This window comes from Fopius arisanus, unplaced genomic scaffold, assembly GCF_000806365.1.
Source record: "Fopius arisanus strain USDA-PBARC FA_bdor unplaced genomic scaffold, ASM80636v1 scaffold00010, whole genome shotgun sequence".
In the NCBI taxonomy this organism is placed as follows: Eukaryota; Metazoa; Arthropoda; class Insecta; order Hymenoptera; family Braconidae; genus Fopius; species Fopius arisanus.
In genome coordinates, this window is record NW_011887749.1 from 965,156 (window position 1) to 986,826 (window position 21,671).

General features: G+C 37.5%; 2 protein-coding genes across 3 annotated transcripts; both read left to right on the forward strand.

The window, feature by feature from the left end:
- Window positions 1–1,233: 1,233 nt before the first annotated feature.
- Window positions 1,234–11,142, forward strand: LOC105274292 (ATPase family AAA domain-containing protein 2). Of its 2 annotated transcripts, XM_011317241.1 has the most exons (8): window positions 1,234–1,686; window positions 1,807–1,984; window positions 3,108–3,903; window positions 4,507–6,210; window positions 6,309–6,494; window positions 7,096–7,131; window positions 8,020–8,884; window positions 9,754–11,142. In XM_011317241.1, the coding sequence occupies exons 2-8, from the start codon at window positions 1,813–1,815 to the stop codon at window positions 9,832–9,834; spliced, it is 3,840 nt and encodes a 1,279-aa protein (XP_011315543.1). In that variant the 5' UTR covers window positions 1,234–1,686; window positions 1,807–1,812; the 3' UTR covers window positions 9,835–11,142. The 2 variants fall into 2 exon arrangements, with proteins under 2 accessions (XP_011315543.1, XP_011315544.1); XM_011317242.1 differs by lacking the exon at window positions 7,096–7,131.
- A 423-nt stretch (window positions 11,143–11,565) lies between these two features.
- LOC105274296 (ATPase family AAA domain-containing protein 2) lies at window positions 11,566–20,631 on the forward strand. Its single transcript, XM_011317253.1, has 9 exons — window positions 11,566–11,880; window positions 12,420–12,838; window positions 14,062–14,253; window positions 14,990–15,171; window positions 15,239–15,425; window positions 15,533–15,718; window positions 16,258–16,399; window positions 16,469–16,636; window positions 20,293–20,631. Exons 1-9 carry the CDS (start codon window positions 11,727–11,729, stop codon window positions 20,583–20,585), a joined length of 1,923 nt encoding a protein of 640 aa, XP_011315555.1. The 5' UTR covers window positions 11,566–11,726; the 3' UTR covers window positions 20,586–20,631.
- Window positions 20,632–21,671: the final 1,040 nt, after the last annotated feature.

Sequence of the window (21,671 nt, forward strand, 5' to 3'; positions counted from 1 at the left end):
AAAAAGTATAAGGGGAACATGAAAATCGAAGAGGTATTCACTGAATGTCGAAAATTCAAAATTTTTCGAAAAGTATCAGCGGAGCATGAAAATCGAGGAGGTATTCACTGAAATTGAAAAATTAAAAATTTTCAAAAAAGTATCAGGGGAGCACGACAATCGAGGAGGGATTCACTGAAATTCGAAAAGTCGAAATTTCTGAAAAAGTATAAGGGGAACATGAAAATCGAAGAGGTATTCACTGAATGTTGAAAATTCAAAATTTTTCGAAAAGTATCAGGGGAGCATGAAAATCGAGGAGGTATTCACTGAAATTGAAAAATTAAAAATTTTCAAAAAAGTAACAGGGGAGCATGAAAAACGAGGAGGTATTCACTGAAATTTGAAAAATTCGAAATTTTCAAAAAAGTATCAGGGGAGCATGAAAATCGAGGAGGTATTCACTGAAATTGAAAAATTTTAAATTTTCAGAAAATAAAATTCACCCTGTCGACTGGTCTTTCTGACAGCGGGACTGCTACTGAGGCAGTTACCGAGTCAGCTGACGGGTGGACACCCCACCATTGGGTGCGACCCGCTCTTTCTCTTGGGGTGACATACTACATGGTGGTGGGGTCACTCAAACCCCCACTGAGCGGCTCAGTTCTGCGCGAGCACCCCACCCCAAGAGAAAGAGGGGAGCGCACCCAATGGTGGGGTGTCTACCCGTCAGCGGACTCGGTAACTGCCTCAGTATAGTAGTCTCGCTGTCAGAGGGACCAGTCAACAGAGTGAATATTAATTTCTGCGTTACGAAATTGGTATTCACTGAAATTTTAAAATTTTATGGAGTCACTTAAATTTTTTGCGCCCATTTCCGAATTTGAGTGAATCCCTCCCCATTTTTATGCTCCCCTAATACTTTTTTGAAAATTTTTAATTTTTCAATTTCAGTGAATACCTTCTCGATTTTCATGCTCCCCTGATACTTTTTTGAAAATTTTAAGTTCTTCAATTTCAGTGAATACCAATTTCGTTTTTTCGTAACGCAGAAAATAACACTCACCCTATCGATTGGTCCAGTTAGCGAGTCGGCTGACGGGCAGACACCCCCATTGCGTGTGGCGCTCTCCCTCTCTTGGGGTAGAGTACTACAATGTCGCTGGGGTCACTCAAAACCCCAGAACTGAGCCTCTACTTTAGTCAATCTTCTTTGATTGGTAGACTGTCGTGTGACTATATTCACGTCTGAGGTGAGAGAGTAAACCAACGATTCTTTGATGATCCGAGGGGGGTAGAACGGGCGGACGATCCTGCAAAGTGTTTTGTTTCCCTGAAATCAACAAACTATCGTTAAAAATAATCTCTGAATAATTGCAGTGTTCCCCTCTAATTAATTCTCGTCCAGCGATCATTCTGTACAAAAAAATCTGTGGTGGAACGGTCCTAAAACTAGACTCACTCTCACTCATCCATTGGCCTATTCATTCTCTCGGGATTGAGCTCGATTTGCTGCAGGTGTTGAGTAATTTCACCTCCTGGACATTGAATCTCAAGATTTTACCCATAATGAAGAGACTCTCCACGTCTCCGTGGGCCAATTATCGCGATAATTCGTAGTTCTGGGGGGGAAATGAACAGAGTCTGCAAAATCGATTGGATAATTTTGCCTTGAGGACAGTCTACGGATTATGTCAAATCTTTGAGGTAAATTTAACATTGATTATTGTTTTTCTTTGTCATTGATTTTTATGTGTTTGATTCTTTAAAATGTGAGGGTGATTCTCGTTTTGGGGATGGCAATTGATTTTCTCTTTGGGCGAACAGAACAAAATGTCTGATGATAATGCATCCATGGATTCGGATGAGGATATCTTCAGCTCAAGACCTAGAAGATTGAGTGGAAGATCCTCTCACAGGGTCATAAGGACACAACCTGGAGTCAGGAGGAGCACCAGGAACAGAATGCAGACTTATGATAACTTAAACACCAGTTGGATACTAGGTTAGTTGGGAGGTCTCCTATCGAATAAATTTCTTTTGACACAAGAATTATTTTTACTTCACACAAAAAAATATTCTACTGCCGATCTATTTAATAGCCTAATATCCCTGTTTGTTCTCGTACTGGGGGAAAAAACTTCTATTGATAAAGGAAATTTATTTGATGATTCAAGAAAATATTTTCTTGTCAATTTTTTTAGTCGTGAAATTACCTGAAAAATCCTTTTGTTCATGCACCGAAAGAAGAATCATGCTGTAATTACTAATTAAACAATTGTTATTCAATTTAATCTGAAATATAACTAATTATTGAATCAATAGAATAATTTATTGGATTTCACGAACACTGAACTTGGGATCTTGGAATCTAATAGATTAACAGAAGAATCCACACTTTTATTCTATAGCATTTTTCCCTAATAAAAGTAAGACTGCTGTATTTTCCTTCTTGCATCGTTTAAAGGTTTCAAAATATATGGAGGAAAGTTGGTCAAAGTGGAATGCTTTCTATTTATCACAATTTATGATATCTTTAGAAAGAGGAATTCTTACAACAGAAGTGCCATTTTATTCTCCATCCCCTGTAACAAATAATCGATTATACACTTTTTCGTGAGTATATTGAATTTAATAATCTTTCCACCTTAAACTCTACAGTTCCGTCAAATTATTTCAATATTTCCTGAATTATTCGTGACTCGTTGAAATTGTATTTTATCGCCTCCTGATTCAGCACGTACGTAAATTCAGGTTTGAATAGAGAATTACGTCAGCCTGTAGCTCACAAATTTTTCTAACAAAAACTACTGTAAAGATTGGAATTTATGTCCCTGTAGGAACATTCGCGTGCAGTTCAACATGAAATTGTCCCCTCTCATATCCACACGAAAAGGAAAACCAAAAGCTTTAGCAAATTTTGTTGGACTAGCCGAACCGCTGATTAAAGATAACGAAAAATAAATTACAAATCCCAAATAACATAGCGCATTTCCAAGAATTATTAAGTTAATTTTTTGTTATTATCACCTGAGAATTCCAGCCATCATCAAAAACCCAAAGTATTCAAGTGCTGCTGTTGACATTATTTACTGCCGCTGTTGTGAGCTCTATAATTTTGTCTCCAGGAACGCAAACACTAAAAGGCTACCCGATGTTCCACAATCACGCCTCGTCTTCGGACAAGGAGATGGCGGATGATCCTCCGGAGCGTTCTCGTGATCTCCGGGAGCGAATGCCCCTGCGTTCCCGAGAAAATCATCCACCTCCCTCAAAATCAACTCGTCACATACGGGACCGTCCACCACTGCCTCGAGACCGTCCCTCACTCACAGAATCCGACCCGAAAAATCTCCGGGAGTCGCGTCATCCACCGAAGGATTTAACCCAGAAGATCACGACGCGCAGTAAATCAGAGGTGCCAAAATCCCCTTCTGAGGAAAAAGAAGTACGAACTCGCAAAACTGACAGTCCAAGTCGTCTCCGTGAGGGCCCAGTGACACGACTCTGTGGAATGCTCGATAAAGACGATAAAGTCGAGAAAGTGAAGTCCGAGCCAACGGAGAGGAACGACGATAGCTCCCAGGAATCAGAGAAGCCAGATAACAATGGGAATTCTGACAACGACGACGGATACGAGGACATGTACACGCGGATCAAAAGAACCCGTCGAACATCACAGCGACAGCTCGATAGGAAGAAGATGTCGGAGAGCGATATGAGTGAATCTTCGGATTCACCGGGTCCTCGGAAGTATAGCCTGCGACAGAAGAAACCGACCGTTGACAGATTTCAGGCAAATGCTGAGCCTGGGAGAAGGTCTATCAGGGCTCTCAGGAGTGTTCTCACCAATTCTATGCGCAGACGGAAGCACAGGAGCAAGAGCTCGTCCTCTTCGGACTCCGATGATCCCGAGCCTCAGAGGTATGCAAAAAATTCATCGATTTCATCGAGTTCAGGATGCTCCACACTCATATATAAAAAAAATATAACGTTTTTACGTTTTGTCACTATTCAATAACGCACCAAGTTTTGCAGTGATGTGATCATTTTCATGCATTTTCTCTACAGTTTAGTGATTCTCTTTGAAAGTTTAAACAAAACGCTGAAAAGTGTCCACACCAGCTTGAAACTTCGCGAGTTGTTAAATAATGACAATACGCAAAAAGTAATATTTTTTTACGACAATCATATAATAAATTTGCCATAAAAATGAAAAAAACGATAATTCTGGCTATGGATGGGTGTAGTGCCCCCCTAAAGGTGTTATACGCAGCTCCAAGGCCTGAAAAAAAAACATTTTTTTAAACTAATTTTTCCGTATAAGGTTTTAGCAAATAAATACAAGAAAGAATTACTCAAATAGTTACTAATTTTAATTAATGAATGGCACTTGGATTGTGCAAAAATATTGATACTTATTGTTCCTGTAGACGGTCTTCCGAAAGTCCTCCAGAACAATGAACTCATCTTCTCTCATCACTTCGCTGGTAAATTCGTTTATTAATTTAGTTATATATTCTTTAGGTACGACAAGAAGAAGGGAAAGAAGGCGAGACAGACAGCGGTTCCTCAGGGTGGGCCTCCAGATAAAAAAGCAGACATAAGTCCCATAACCCTGGACACAAACATCAGATTTAACGACGTAGGAGGCCTGGAGTCGCACATCCACTGTTTGAAAGAAATGGTGGTGTTTCCAATGATGTATCCAGACGTGTTCGACAGATTTCACATAACTCCACCCAAGGGAGTGCTGTTCCACGGTGCCCCAGGCACAGGAAAGACCCTGATTGCAAGGGCTCTGGCGAATGAATGCTCTCAAGGCTCTCGGAAGGTGGCATTTTTCATGAGAAAAGGTGCTGACTGTCTCTCCAAGTGGGTGGGAGAATCCGAGAGACAATTGAGACTGCTCTTTGAGCAGGCCCAACAAATGAAGCCTTCCATAATCTTCTTCGATGAGATCGATGGGCTAGCACCAGTTAGAAGCACCAAACAGGATCAAATTCATGCCAGCATTGTCTCAACTCTTCTAGCACTGATGGATGGACTGTCTGATCGAGGTGAAGTGATTGTCATTGGAGCAACCAACAGAATTGACGCAATAGATCCAGCTCTCAGGCGACCAGGGAGATTTGACAGAGAGCTTTACTTTCCCCTTCCAGCGATGAAAGAGCGACTGGAGATCCTGAAGATTCATGTGGTCAAGTGGCGACCTCCACCCACTGATGACCTTCTCGAAGCACTTGCTGAAAAGACAACCGGCTACTGCGGCTCAGATCTCCGCGCTCTCTGCACTGAGGCTGTCCTCCAGGGGCTCAGAAGAACGTATCCCCAGATTTACAAAACAAGCAATCGATTGCTACTGGATCCACGGAGGGTCGAGGTCAAGAAGAGAGATTTTATCGAGGCTAGTTCGATTCTTGTGCCATCTTCTCACCGGGTAGCACCCAGTGTCAGCAGGAAGCTACAACCTTTCTTGGTACCTCTCCTGGGGCCGGCACTTGAGGATTTGGTCAGTGCTGTCAAGGCGATTTTTCCACAGGGAATCAATCCTGCTTTGGCTAAGATCAAAGTCGCCAAGGGTATTCACATGCCCAGGATGTTGGTCACTGGGGACGACATGTCCCATGGACAAGGACCCAGACTTGCACAGGCCCTTCTCTACAGAATGGAGCACGTACCTGTCCAGACACTTGATGTCAGCACTCTTTTTGCTGAGAGCGCCAGGTCACCTGAGGAAACATGTGTCCAGGTGTTCAATGAGGCATCCAGGAATATTCCCTCGATCATCTACATCAGGTCCATTGATCAGTGGTGGCCTCTGGTTCCTGAAACTGTCAAGGCTGTCTTTATGTGCAGAATTGCAGCTCTTGATCCCTGCCTTCCTATTCTCATTCTGGCTACCAGTGATGTGGACTACAGGGAGTTGCCACCAAAGCTGAAAAATCTATTCAGCGAACTCAGGGGAGAGGTATACACTATGAAGAGCCCTGGGGTGCAGCAGAGGGAGGCATTCTTCAGGCCTATTTTTGTGGAGCAGAGCTTCAGGGGACCATTGGTCAAGGACGACAAGGTTAAGGAAATGGAGGAGTTGCCTCTGGCACCTGATCCCATGCCAAAGAAACTTACTGATGAAGAGGTGAAGGTCATCAGGGAGAAGGAAGAGGTGTCCCTCAGGGAACTGAGGATCTTCCTCAGGGAGATCTGCGCAAAACTCGCCAGGAATCGACAGTTAGTACTTTTTAAAAATCGTGTAAATTACATTTAAGTTTCCAAATTTATGAGATGGAATACAATCATCTATAAAAATGGATTTCTTTCATTTGTAGATTTTTCATGTTTACGAAGCCAGTGGACACTGAGGAAGTACCAGATTACAATTCAATTATTAAACAGCCTATGGACCTCGAAACAATGATGACGAAAATCGATATGCACTGTTACCTCTGCGCACGTGATTTCCTGGATGATGTGGATCTCATTTGCAGAAATGCATTAGAGTACAATCCGGACAGGTAACAATAAACTTATTAAATCATTCAATACATGCACTTGAAAAATTGTCAACAATCATGAAGGAGGTGGTCTCCATTATTATCTCTTTAATTGGCTTCAATCGTTGCAAATATTCTCATTTCCCTATCAAAACGGAAATGGTCAATTGGACAAATAAATACTGAGAAAAAAAAATCCTCAAAATTTGGTATTCAAACTGAAAAAATATTTCTGCAGTGAAATGGTGACTTACCTATTCGGAAAGTTTTTTTTGGAAATATGCCCGATACTAAAGGAGATAGCAAAATTTTCATTAGAATCCCCTTATCAGAGCAAATGGAGAGCTACAAAAGAGGTAATGACAAATATTTCGCTATGCCATTCAGTTTCGGAGATATTTTCGAAAAAGTCACCGAAGTGTCAATTTATCTTGTTGAACCAATTCACATCAGATTTATCCGCTACTTTTTTTATCAAGTCACTAATTCTCAGCATGAATTAGGTTTTTACTTGCCTGTGCAAGTGGAGTAACCATCTTCTTGAATACACCAATGAATCACCAGTGATGACATCTCACCAATAAACGTGTAAAACTCACTGAATAATTCTTGTTCCATTCAGCTTGCGCGATAGGCCCTCCCTTGGGATACTGAAGAGGTAGTCTCTCTCCATTTCACCTCTGATGCCTTGATATATCGTAGATCAATGATTTTCAGTTGTGAAACCCTACGCTGTACCGACTGAAAACCATTTTAGATAACCCTTTCGCGGAAAGACAATCCTCAGATCGAGAATTTACCCCATTTCTCTATAAAAAAATGTTGAATTTTTTGTTTTATGTAGAATTCAATCGCGAAGAAGTGAAAGGTAACAATGATTTGATTCATGCCTGTATGTACTATCTATCGAACGTAATCGTTGGATTCAATTTTATCTTGTTACCCTAGATGTCTAAATTTGGGTTTCAAATTGTGTTGCGGAAATCACTCCAATGGATATAAAGAAATTATATGACGAGATATTGATTCGCAGGGATCTGCTGAATTTATAAGAGAATCATGAAAAATATGGAATTGACAATCGGTGACGTTTGACAGTTAATTTTCATTCTATATTGTTATTTGGCGTCAAATGTATTCTCTTCTTGTATTATGGCGATTGGTAAATTGTGTATTTTTATTTATTTTTCTGTAATCTTGACAGATCCCTCGATGCACCAATCGTCAACAGCTTTTTCTTCTTATCATTACTTGTTTCTAACCATTCGAGTAGCTCCCGCAATACAATGTGAAATTTAAATTTAGCAATATTTCGGACTAACAAGATCAAATTCAGGAATGTAATTTAAAGAAAGTACATAGATAAAATTTTTAACTCGATGGAAGAAAAATTGGAATCTCTAGATAACGTCATGGACCAAGTCTGTAATAGATGATAGACTGATAGGGCAGAAAGTCCTATGAAAACTTCTCGATCCAGGATAATTTTTCTGTGCTCTCCTGCCCCTTCCTCTGATCAGCAACTAACTTTTACTCTTCTCAACAGAGACCCTGCGGACAAATTAATCCGTCATCGTGCATGTTCCCTTCGTGACAATGCGTACGCCCTCATCAAGGCCGAGCTGGACTCCGACTTTGAAGACAAATGTCGAGAGATATCGAAGAATCGTCGAGCCCCGGACGACCTCGAACCTCAGGTGAATCCACGATCGAAACAAGAAAATCCCCCAAACGAGACTAAATCAGATAAAAATCAGAGCCCAGGAAGTTCAGTGGTGTTCAACGGCAGGAAATTGAGCTCGAGGAAGAGGAAAGTACCAGCGTGGGCCAGAGGATACGTCAAGAAGGTTACGAAAAAAAAGAAAATCATGTTCGAGGAGAGTACCAATGAGAGTCCAGCCAAGGGAAACAATGGAACAAGGGTCGTGGACCTCGAGAAATTCCAGGAGTTCGAGGCAAATGCTGTTGTTATGAATGGGGACTCGACGATTTATGATAATACAGACTCTGAGAATGAGTCTGTCAACGAAGGAATTCATAAAGAAGTCGTTATTGGCAGTCAGGTAGAGGTGATCATTGATAAAAGAGAAAAAGTAGAGAAAGGGGAGAGGGGAGAGGAGAACAGGGAAGTGTCTGTGGAGGAAAAACCTGTGGAGAATGGCGAGTCCCACAGCTCATCTAGGAGAGAGAGCACTGATGATCTCACCTTTGCTGTCAACTGCGATTCTAGTCCGAAGAGAATGGGTGAGGAGAAAGTGGTGGTGGATGCTGCTGAGCTCGAGGAAGCCTGGAAGCACACCGTCCAAGTTACCGGGGAATTATCTGTTGAGGTACTGTGCGATATCTATGTACAACTCAGCAGGTGCGTTGGGAAGTATGAAACGACGTGGGACAGGAGGACACTGCCAAAGGTGAGATTATTCGAATTTACTATTCAATATCAATATCTTTCAAACTGAATTTTTCATATCTATTCCTTTTAATAACCTTTTTTTATGAGTAAATAATGCAAATTTGTTTAAGTCTCAGAATCTTTTAGCGGCGCGAGCTCGTAGTCTTGTATAAATATATTTAATAAAAATCAAGAGTGAAATTGAAAGCTTAAAATATTCAAAAAATTAAATGTACGTAACTAACCAACGTAATCTTTGGTTTGAATATTATCTCGATAGTGTAAAATACTTCTAAATTCGGGGTTTGAATTAGGTTGCAGAAATCACTTCAATAATTATGAAAAAAATACTGATAAAAGACAGGAAAAATTGTTGAGGGGGGGCAGATCAAGATACTGATTACAGGGGATCTGCCAAGTTTGCAAAAAAAAAACAATGAAAAACACGCTGTTTACCATTGGTAATACTTGACAGTCTATTTTCATTCAATATTATTAAAAGATGTCAAATGTATTCTCTTACTCCATCATGGTAGCTGGTAAGCTGGCTGTTGGTAATTATTTTCTACAAACTTCGCAGATCCCTTGGAATCCATATCTCGATCTGCCACCCTTCACCATTTTTCTCTTTTTTTTTATGATTATTTTTTATAACCATTCGAGCGATATCTGCAATATAATTTGACACCGGAAACAATATTTCGCACTAACAGCATAAAATTCAAACCAACGATTACGTTTGATAGGTAGTACATGATAACATTACGACCAAATTCTGGAATATCTAGGGTGAAATGGGACGTATAGGGCTCAAATGAGCACTCGGATGATGAATGACATTTCAGAAATAATTGGATGAAGAATAATTACGATTTTATTGGTCCCTAGGATTTGCTCAAAGAACTACAGAGATTTGAAAGCCCCACCGACAACCCTATGGAGACGTCCGAGAGAGAATGTAACGGTTAGAACTCTGTAAAAAAAATCGATACGTATCATTAATGTCACTCATTGGGATAATTGGATCGCGCTGCTGCGCATCACGCTTCATCGAAACTGCCGAAACCATGGACAATTATTTTTCGTCTACTCGTCCCCGCAAACAACATTTCCGTCATCACTAATGATCGATGAAAATTGTACATAATTGCCCAATTTTTGTATTTTCGTTCTTTTATATTTCGTATTATGAATTCTGTGGATACTCAGATCATCCAAATGCAGTTATTCATGTAATTTAAGAACTTTGTGATTATTGTCATCTTTATTCAGTACAATCACTTTAATGCTTGTACTTACTCGTTTTTTCCTCCATCATTTATTTTTTTTTTTCATTAAAACATGAGTCTCGAGAGCAAAATCATTACTAATTAGAACAATTTTGTTGCCAATTAGATTGTAAATTCGGTATTGAATGATTAATTGTCCGAGGGTAGAATAAAAATATATAGAGATTCGATAGTGAAGTGATAAAAGGTAACAAATGAGTCGATTTTTCACACTCTGTCATCAAATATTCAATAATATTCGTAATTAGTGGGTTTGAGTGAATTCTTCTCTAAATCCGCGCCTTATAACTTCACTAAGCCAAAGGGTAAAGTTCTAAAGTAAATTCCAAATGAAAAAAAAAAGAATGACGAACAATTTGAAACACTTATCTGAAATTCTTATTAGTTCTCTCATTGTCCATCGTTCGTATAATTACACTGCCCTGTTCATCCGACAACTGAATAATTATAGATGAGAAAAACGAAATTAATGATAATGCTTCATAAATAAACTTGGAGTACAAACATTCCAGCGAAATGATCGTTAAATTAGGGAAGAGTGGAAGCCAATCATCCGTTACCTCTATATCATCATTAATTTATTGAAATCATGAAGATAATGCCAAGTCAATGAGCTTCCAGTCAACCACTGCCGAACGTTATCAAATGCTATTTTATTTTTCTCTAATAGTTTCTGTTTTCGATAACTGTATTTAATTTATAACTGATATAACTTAACCAAGTCGTTAAAAAAAATTGATGCAGTCATTGAATGTTCAATTTATGGGAGTGGAGAGATTGAGGGTAATTTGAACGTTTGATGACTGGTGTAACACAGGCTCACTCACAACGTTACATAATGATAAGTATCAAATCGGATTGTAAGCGATGAAAAGTGAATACACTGCCTTATTTATTGTAACACATAAGTACACTATTTGTTATGCAAGGAAAGTGGATGAAGGAAGGAACCAAGGCGAGGAATAAACTTTAGAATTTGATAACTTGATTTTCATGGTTTATATCTTTCTTTATTAATTCCACTACCTAATTTTCTGTTGGTTTTATTTCACAGAAGACAGAGACTTTTCTCCTGTGGGAGAAAAATTAGTAGACTCTCAAGCAAGTCTTTATTAACAATAACAAAATAAATGGTTTATCACTTTACAGTTATTATTTTTAGAAAACCCATTTCAGGACCTAATCACCTTTTATAGAAGGAAATTTTGTGAAAAATGTTTTGATTTTAATTGATAAGATTGCTGTCCCATTATTATTATTATTATTATTATTATTATTATTATTATTATTATTGCAGGTAACGTGTAGAATACAAGTAATCATTAGTAATTTAATATTCGCCATCTGAAATTAGCAAAATTTGCCGGTTTGCGTATTTCAAGTGTTTTTTTAAATTCATTGGCCACTGGGGAATGTCAAATATGAAATTTTATTGTTAAAAAAAGAAAAAATTTTATTCAGGAATTTTTTTAGAGTCAAATTTCGTGGGTGATGAAAGTCAGTTGGTTCCATTAAAGAGAAATAAAAATCTGTTAAAAAATCTTTTATTTGTAATTTGGAAAATTCAGTATCATGACAACGCAGAAGGATTTCTCGTGTATTGGGGGATTGGATAAACATATTAACATTGTCAAGGAGATGGTGTTGTTTCCCTTGATGTATGGCTGGGTTTATTCGAAATTCCATCTGAGGCCACCCAGAGGTTTACTATTCTATGGACCACCAGGTAATCCATTTTTTAAATCAACAATTTGAGATGCGTTCATTCAGAAAGTTCGTTTCTAGGGGCAGTTATCGCAAAATGCGACATAAATTATGTAATAATCCATTGCAGAAAATGATAAGAGAATTAGAGGGGCAATTTCGAATTAAATAATGTCAGTTTACGTAAAAACTTAAAAATGTTCTGCCCACGTATATCCAAAATTGCTGATTCTTTGAGTTTTTTAAACAAATTACTGTTTTCACGTTTTATCATTACTTAATTATCTCGAAAATGCCACGATTATGCAATAATTTTCTTGCGCTTTTCTAAATTTTTCAAAAATCGATGAAACTTTATAAAAAACAGAAAAATCATTGGACGAGCCTGAAATTCTGTGACTCGTCAAATAATCATAAAATGCAAAAAGAACATATTTATTCGGGTAAATCCAATGAACAAATTGCCAATTTGTCATAATCCAATTTGTTATAAGATAAAAAAATAATCCTTAAATGGATGATTGGACATCAAACTATGAAAATGAATAACTGAAAAATTAGGAACCGGAAAGACACTGGTGGCGAGTGCCCTAGCAGTGGAATGTAGTAATTCCGAGAGAAAAGTGTCATTCATCTCTCGAAAGGGTTCAGACTGTCTTTCCAAGTACGTAGGGGAGAGTGAGCATAAACTTCAGAAAATCTTCACCATGGCACAGCAGAATAAACCCTGCATCATTTTTTTCGACGAAGTTGACGGTTTGGCACCGGTGCGAACAAGTCGACAGGATTTCGTTCATGCGAGTGTTGTATCGACTCTCCTGGCATTGATGGATGGACTGGACAACAACTCGGAAATTATCGTGATCGGTGCGACCAATAGATTGGACGCCATCGATCCAGCTCTGAGAAGACCTGGCAGATTCGACAGAGAACTTTATTTCCCGTTACCCTGTTACACAGCTCGGAAGGACATTTTGTCCGTAAGGAACCTATTCTACCTAATCATTTATCCCAATTAGTTTTTTACAAGTTTTTTGCAAATTTCTGAGAAGCAATTGATCAAGTTGACGTGAAAAAATATACCCTTTTCAAGTTTTACAAGATATTGATTATTTTATGGTATGTGATGAAAGAAAAAAAGCATGAAATTCTTTCTAGACAAATGATTAAAGGAATTTTTCAAGGCAAAATTACACATCCCCAAAAAAGAGCGCATGTTTCAGCTTAAAAAAAACATTTTCTATAGTTTCAATTTTTCTATTAAATTTATCATGTATAGTATATCTATATTTTTTTTTATTTTTTAATACTAGCGTATACGGCGCGCTATGCGCGCCCAAGCTTACATGTATGGGGTATTGTCATATAAAATCTTCATATAAATTTTGAATATTAAAAGAATCTTAAGTATCGCAAAAAATTAGTCATAATTTAAGTTTTTTTTCTTCAATTAAATTCAATTGATAAATATAACAATAATAAACAATTATATATAAATTAAAAATTAATATATATATATATATATTTAATATAATAATTTATTAATATATATATATAATATACATTATATATATCATATATATATACATTAATTATTTATATGAATATATTAATATCATATGCATAGCTTAGCTATGTGCCAAAAAAAGCTGACAAAAAACGTTACATGCTTTTTTTTAAAAGGGACAGACCCACGTAAAGTCATGAATCATTGTGATCGGTTCGATGACCCAGTTATTACGATCAAGTAATCAATTCTTGCATTTAAGTATCCAACTGACTATAGAACACCATTTAATGTCACTGTCCTCAACATTTAAGAATATTCAGGAATACGAAAATTCCTCAAAATTCTAAAAATTTGCCAGTTTTGTATCAATTTTCAGAGGAGAGTAGAACGTAAACGTCCAGAGCTGTTTGATTTTTTGGAAAACTTGTTAATTTTCAATGTCGATTTCGAAAATCTCAGTGAAATTATTACCGGATAAAAAAATTGCGACGATACGTTCCAAAATGATAAATTTACAAAATATTATCCTGTGAAGTTTCTTTAATTTTCTCCATTTTGTTATCAATCATATAATTTTCGTTCGTCTGTTTTCATAATCAACAGTTCCAATATAATGCATAACTCGCCGGTGTAAAACCGTCAGGCGATGCCCAGTGGTATTGAATTACGTTATAAATAAATAAAACTTGTCAGGTTCACGTGAAGAATTGGAAGCAGAAGCCAGCAGTGAAATTCATTGCTTATCTGGCTTCAAAGACCGTGGGCTATGGTGGAAGTGATCTGCAGGCACTTTGTGCTGAAGCCGTCATGTGCTGTGTCAGGAGACATTATCCGCAGATCTATACATCCAAGGCGAAACACCAGATCAATGAGAGAGCTCTAAAAGTAATTGACTAGGGCTGCGAAATTTATTGGAAGATTATACCCAACAAGGTTGGGAAGCGCCAGGATTCACAGGCAAATCTGCCCAAAATTGATTTTTCACCAAATATTTACTTACCTGCTTTTAAAATTTATCTCTTCAAAATCCCATTCATCCAATCGAGTCATTTTCAAACGGATTACCTCCTAAGTGGACTCTAATAATTATGATTTTATTGCAAATTATTGTTTGCAGACTCTAAATTCTGGGAGGACATCATGGATATGATTAAAGTAAAATATTATTTATACTTTTATAAACAATATGAACATATTTTTATAAGGAAGAGATGAATTTATAGAATCCCATAAAAAAACAAATAAATATGAAAGCAATGAAGGATTCACAGACCGTATTATCACAGTATATCTACCATGGCACATAATTAAAGCCTAATCAGGATCATTTTAAATAATTCATCTGGATAAATACAATTTTTTTAAAGTAAAAAAAACTTCGTTTACCAATATTCAAAAATACAATAAATACATTTCTCGTTAAAATCTATTCCATTACTGAGTGTAAATAATTGCTGCTACTTTCGAAATTCACTATAAATTGCCTTACACAACCGCGAACATCAAAGGATCGTCTCCTCTCGTTATGATTTCCCGGTCCAATGAGATTGCAATTAAAAAACTCATAAACGACCTAAATTTGTTATTGGATGCTCTCTGATTAATGTTTATCCCTTTGAAGGTAGAGAAACAAGATTTTATGAAGGCCCAGCAGAGCATCGTGCCAGCATCGCATCGAGTTTCAATAATTCCCATCAAGTGTCTCTCTCCAAAAGTCTATCCTCTCCTCCAAGATACTCTATTTACAATTCTCAGTGTTATCCAGGGGATTTGTCCGGCGGGAATGCTGACGTCAGAAAATCCGTAAATATCTCAATTCTCAGAGTTTGATACAGTGGAATTGAGTATTTCATGTTTATTGTCACATCAGGAGTAATGAGATTCTATCGACGAGCACGAGATGCCCGAGGCTGTTACTTCACGGAGATGATGACTGTCACACTCGTCATTTGGCACCAGCTATTCTCCACAATCTCGAGCATTTACCTTGTCACGTACTCGATGTTACTTCGTTATTCGAGGAGACCGGTCGAGCTGCTGAGGAGACTATTATCCAAGTAATCTTCATTTTCTCCTCAATCAATATAGCAAAAGAAGAAAATAATAATTATATAACGGGACGAATGATAGCTATTCCCATAGTAATAATTGATTTTTCCGGCAGAAGGTGAAAATTGCAAGGCATACTCTTCCCTCGTTGCTTTACGTACCCGATATGATGGCGTGGTGGGATCTGGTTGGTGAAGCGGCACGTGTAGTCTTCACCTCTCTCATGAAGGGACTTGATCGATCTGTTCACATGCTCTTCCTCGCCACAATCACCTGTAATACGGATAGCATACCAATCGAGGTCTGAAAGCATACACGAGCACTGTTCAATAGTCTCAATTATAATCTCCCTACTGGAGAATTCTACGGCAATATTGTCAAAGTATTTTCAACCGACATGTTTTAATCACTGTCTACATTCTAATGGTTACTATGTTACTAACATACTAACAATTACAGTGAATATTTTTTTCATTTTTATTTTAGCTATAATAATATAATATTCTCGCTCATGTAATTTTTTTCAATCATAATTATCTCGGTTATTTGTTATTTATATAGTAACTATCAGACAAAACTATTAAAAAATACCTTCTTGGTCTTACCAGGACTTCGAAAGGTGCAATTGAATTGGCTGACGTTAGGGGTTGGAAAAATATTCATTGAATAATCATGATATTCAATAGTAACTATTACGGTGTCCATAACAATCCGTACTAAAGTTTGGTAAAAATTACAGCGTGCAGACATCGATACTCGAACGATCGTATTCAATAGTATTTAGTAGTATTCAGTAGTAGTATTGATACGTGGTTACTAATCACTATTGTTTCTACGCAGATATTAGAGCTCTTTGATGTGCACCAGAGCGAAATATTCGAGGTGTCGGTACCGGGACCTGTTGAGAGACTAGCCTATTTCCAACAAATATTTACCAAAGTCCCTGGGAAATCTGATAATATATCGAGCAGATCGTCTTACGGTTGAGTCTCAATTCATTGTGGAATCCATTTGCAATGGGATTGATTGAATTTCGGTATCTCTGTTGCAGTGGATTTTGTTCAAGTCCTTGGACCGATCAAATCGAAGGTTGAGGGGAAACGAAGCAAGGAGGTGGAGATCATTGAGACACCCATCCCCAAGAGACGAAAGGAGGGGAAAATTAGGATGAAACTCAGCGCTGTCCACAGCACTAGCTCAGGAAATGGCCCTATTCCACGTAATTTTCCGGAAAAGAGTTTAATAATACGTAGGGGAAAAGTTTTTTGATTGAAAAGAATATTTTCTACTCAAGAAAGAGATCCAAAATATCTTTCTTCTAGTTTCTAGAAGAACGAAATGGATCCTCGTAATACCTGCGTTGCGAGAATCACTCCAGTGGTTATAAAAAAAATCATGATGAAAAAGGAAATATCGTTGAAGAGTGGCAAATCGAGATATTGATTCCAATAGATCCACCAAGTTCATTGAAAAATAATTAAACGTCCATTTTGATTCTATATTATTAATGACAATAAAATATATTCGTTACCCCATCATGGAGGCTAATAAACTACGTATTTTTAATTAATTTCCCGTAAACTTGGCAGATCTCTTGGAATCAATATCTCGATTTGGCCATTGATGGCGCAATCGCAGGGTCCTGATGTAACTTCAAATGAATTAGATTCTGGAATTAATTGATCTAGTAACTCTCCAGTTTTTCCCAGAAACTTTTTTTTTGGTTTTCATGAATGATTCTCGATAATTATATAGTAGATTCACACCGGCACTTTGGCTCTAATCCAAGAATTTCCCACGAATCTCACATGACCGTGTTTATACATCCTTTATTTACATTCGCGCACGTTCGTAACTGTAGAAATTGAAAGGGAACAGATACCCTAACTTCACTCCTTTTTTTCATCAATGTTTTTTATTATTGTCCAACAGTATGTACAGGTATTTACAGAAGAAAATTAAGAAACTAGTCTAAAAAAAAATTTCCAAAAAGAAGAGCTTTAAGGAACGGCCAATGGCTACGTAGAGCTCTCGGGCTGTAACATTATGTGAGGAAAAACCTCTAGTTTTTTCGAGACAGTGATTTTGTTGGGGAATAATAAACGTAAATGGAACCAAACTTCACCCCTCTTTGCGTCACCCAGGGCCAGCGACTTAAGGTGATTGTCGCGCGACAGTCTCTGTAAAAAGTTTATCCGCTGTAAAACGGGCCAGTTTAGAACACAATCTTTTAGCGGTATATAGTCTCACTTGATTGATTGCATTGCGCATGGATAGCTAAAGCATAACTATATATTTTCCATATTAACTATTTTCAATTATATAAATTTATAAATTTCCGATAATTATATTCCGTAAACCAAACGGTCAATCAATTTGATTTTCCCCACGATGTATATTTCTGAAACTGTCGAGCCGTTGATTTAAAAAAAATTCTAATCGGCAAAACTCCATTTAAACACGTGTTAAATCACTCGAATTTCAAAAATTTATATCTCAAGTTCAAAACGGTCAATTGCAAACGGAAAAAGCTCATTTTGTTGCTAATTTTTCAAACTATTCACCATAAAATTGTTAACGAAAACTGTCGAAAAAAAATTCTACGCGACAACAACCTTAAACGTGGCGGTATAACTGACCCCATGACAACATATGTTGATACACTTAGAGACAATGGTCAACACCAAGATGGGTGAGTGTTCGCTCGGGAAAAGATGTGTGATTACCAGACACAGCCTTTCCGCTCTACACCTCCAGATTTTCTCAACCATCATACAGCAATTAATAATAACAAATGAATATCAACATTGTTATGTGGGAACTGAGTTGGGAACTCAGTTGGGAACTGAGTTGGGAACTCAGTTGGGAACTGAGCGACGGCTCTATTGGTGAGATGTCACTTAATCGCCGGAAATAATTCACACCTGTAATTATTAAGAGTCGCTGTTCCATTTGAATGAGTACTCGCTTTGATAATCTTAATATTGGTCTTCTCGGGTGCTGGAGGTATTAAGCCACACTCTGGGAGTCCGCACGATATCCTGGTAATCCGCGAGACACATATTTTCCACTTCACACTAACCATCACTCACGAGAGAATTAAACCGAGTACTGAACCAAATTCCTCGTATCTAGGAACAATGGCAGGCATCAGGCTGCCCATTAACAGTGTTCATTTGGATAGTTACTGATCGTAAACACGGGTCTGACGTATAATTCCTAGTGTGAATCTACTAAATAATTACCTCATTTTCTCAAACAACTGGTGTGATAATAATGATTAACGATGCAAGATCGAAAGGTTTTTATGTGGCGTATAGAAAAATTATTTGTTAATTTTTCCTGTGATATTTTGGGACAGAATATATTTCCAAGTATTTTTTTTATCATATGAATCCACACATAGCTATGGTAATGTAACTACAGATAAATATAAAACCGGAAAGTTACTGATACGACCCTTCCAACGGGTCAAACCTACTCAAATTCACGATTACTACTTATAATTATTTTTTACAACCATTGGAGTGACTTCCGCGATACAAGTTGGAAGGCAAACTTGGAAATTTTCCAAATTTGCTATTTGAAATTCAAGCCAAAGGTTACGTTCGACAAATAGTTCATGTGGGCCTCAAGAGAAATTATTCTGGAATTGAGAAAGAGTTTCTTTAGAAACTTTGATTCTTCAATATACAGGGTGACCCATTTAAAACAGCGCACCTCCACAACTCCCAAAAAGGGCTTAAATGAAAAAATGTTTCATATAAAAGTTTCGAGGGGTTCGAAGGGAACATCTGATACGAGCTTCATTCTGAGCTTTTAAACTCATGCTTGCAAGCTGCTAGTGCTTTTTTAAATAGCACTCATATTTTTCGCACCTATGAAACTTGTTTCTCTTAACGAGATGTTTTCAGGCTCCTCGTCATTTATATCGATTTCCCTCCAAAAATACTATCAAAACAAACCTCGAGGACAATTTGGGAATTTCCGTTTTTTTTTGGCGTGAGTTAGGAACGCAAATCATTATTAAAATGTAAAAATAATTTCAGACTGTCTCTGTGTTTTTTCGGATGCATCACGTACAGGTGAATTTTGATAACAAGAAAAGCGCGGGTAGCTTGAAAAAAAACTGGAGACATGAGACATATACTAATTCCATCTTGTGTCACCTGAAAAATCTAATTTTCGCATTTTTTAAATGAAATTTGTGTTTTTTAAGACTCACGACATAAAAATAATATGCACGTCTCGCCATGAGAAACATATCACCCTCGCCTTGGGCTCGGAAGGCAATTTTGCCTGTGGTGGAAGATGATGTATTTTTCAAGACTCGAGCATAAAATATCCTATTCCATAACAAAAACGAGTGCTTGGATTTCACACACCTTTTGTAAACTTCGTGCAGCCACTAAAAACGTCGGAATGACAAAATGTCTAAATTCAAACAGAACAAGTTGTCCTAAATCTTCCACATTTGGAGTTCCCACAATTTTTACTCCCTTTGATAATTCTTCACTACCCCGAAAAAGTCTGCAAAACGTGTGTGATTTCTTATCTAAAATTGCTATCACCATAAATGATACTCTCAAAAAATCCCAGCTAAAAGATAAAAATTTCAATACAAATCACGATACCAGCGAAACTATAAAACTCAATTTATGTCACCACTTGACTGAATGCAATTTAATTAAATTTCACCAAAATAATCTTAACGACGTGCTATAAAAAAACATGAGGCACTTATCACGGGAAATGTTGCCGAAAACATCCCCTAAATGCATTCACTCCCCACCTAATCACCTAAACTCGAAAGATATTGTTCAGTGAACCCTTTCAAGTGGCCATTGAATCCCCGACCCTTGGTACTTTCATCAGGAAATGGACTGAAGCGTGTGCACAGTGCCTCGGGCGAGGGTACATCCTCAAAACGCCAGAGAGGATGTGGAAACAGCCGACGCAATTCATTTGAGACTCTCACAGAGCTACAGGTGCAGGATCTCCTAGATCGAGCAGTTGATTACACCGAAGACTGGACATGTCATCAGTTGGAGACAATTCATGCAGCCCTCGAACGAGTCCTTAATTATTCCGAGGGAGATGTCTTCCCAGCTTTCACCAAGTGTCTCGAGAATTTTCGAAAAAATCAACGAACCCGAGACGTTAATTAACTATTTCAATTCTGAACCTACCTCTCTTGTATTATAGTAAACACATGTTGAGTCTGATTGTAAATGTATTGATTTTCTCTTGATACCACGCGAAGGAAATATAATACTGGGGCTGAACTGATGGGCAATTGTAGGTGAAAGCTTTGCGGATCCTATTCTTATGCCAAATCTTTCCTTACGTCAATGCTTCTTTCGTGGGACGTTGATCAGAATTGAAAGGGGAGATTCAAAAGATGATGGTACATTCAGTGCACTCAATCTCAATTTAATCTGGAGAAGATTAAAATGAGATGATATCTCAGGATTTCTTGTTATTGAAAGAATATTCGCTGAAGTCTTTGGCACAAGTCTTTTTTTTATTTATTTATTAATTTTTATTTTCTTTCGTTTAACAATAGTTTACATTTATCCAACTTTTTTCATGGTTTATCGTTTCTTGATTCGACAATGAAAAGAATCTTCTTCAATTGAGGAAGACTCTTTTAAGGATTAAAGGATTTTCGTTTGAGATTCCGACTAGCAGAACATTTTCGCGGTGGAAATCCCGGCTTTTTCCCAGTGTGCACCCCATGGGACAGACAATATTCGAAGAGGAAACATTTTTTTTCGTGTTAGAAATGAAAAATCCTTGATGTTAACAGAAATGTTTCTGTATTTACGACAATAGAATTTTCCTTCATTTTTTTTGGTAATTTCTGCATTGTACAGAGAATAGTGTTTTGAATTCAGAAAACTTTTTTTGTAACACTTAGGAATTTCGTTGAACAGCAAACGAGTACTTTTTGTTTATTATTTAAGATAGTATTCCCGTATATCCCGTATATAAGCATCGATGGAATTTGGATGAAAATTGACATGCAAATAGACTTTTTGTTTTTCTTTCTTTAATGATTATTTTACATCGCTTCAAGTCGGAGGAGGCTATGTGGAGATTCATGGAGACTTTTTGAACGCGGCTAGGTCTCACCAGTCTACCCAGCCAGGAATCGAACCTGGAACCTATCCGCTGTGAGGCAACGACCTTCACCACTACGTCAGGCCACCGGGTATACAGTTACAGTTAGTCACTTTAATGCAAAAATGATT

Excerpts from the sequence above, each read along its gene's own strand:
- LOC105274292 (XM_011317241.1), top strand. The coding sequence starts at position 1,813 with ATGTCTGATGATAATGCATCCATGGATTCGGATGAGGATATCTTCAGC. Across the intron at positions 1,985-3,107 it reads AAACACCAGTTGGATACTAG|GAACGCAAACACTAAAAGGC; the intron begins GTTAGTTGGGAG and ends TTTTGTCTCCAG. Across the intron at positions 6,495-7,095 it reads TTAGAGTACAATCCGGACAG|CTTGCGCGATAGGCCCTCCC; the intron begins GTAACAATAAAC and ends TGTTCCATTCAG.
- LOC105274296 (XM_011317253.1), top strand. The coding sequence starts at position 11,727 with ATGACAACGCAGAAGGATTTCTCGTGTATTGGGGGATTGGATAAACAT. Across the intron at positions 15,426-15,532 it reads CTGAGGAGACTATTATCCAA|AAGGTGAAAATTGCAAGGCA; the intron begins GTAATCTTCATT and ends TTTTTCCGGCAG. Across the intron at positions 15,719-16,257 it reads CGGATAGCATACCAATCGAG|ATATTAGAGCTCTTTGATGT; the intron begins GTCTGAAAGCAT and ends GTTTCTACGCAG.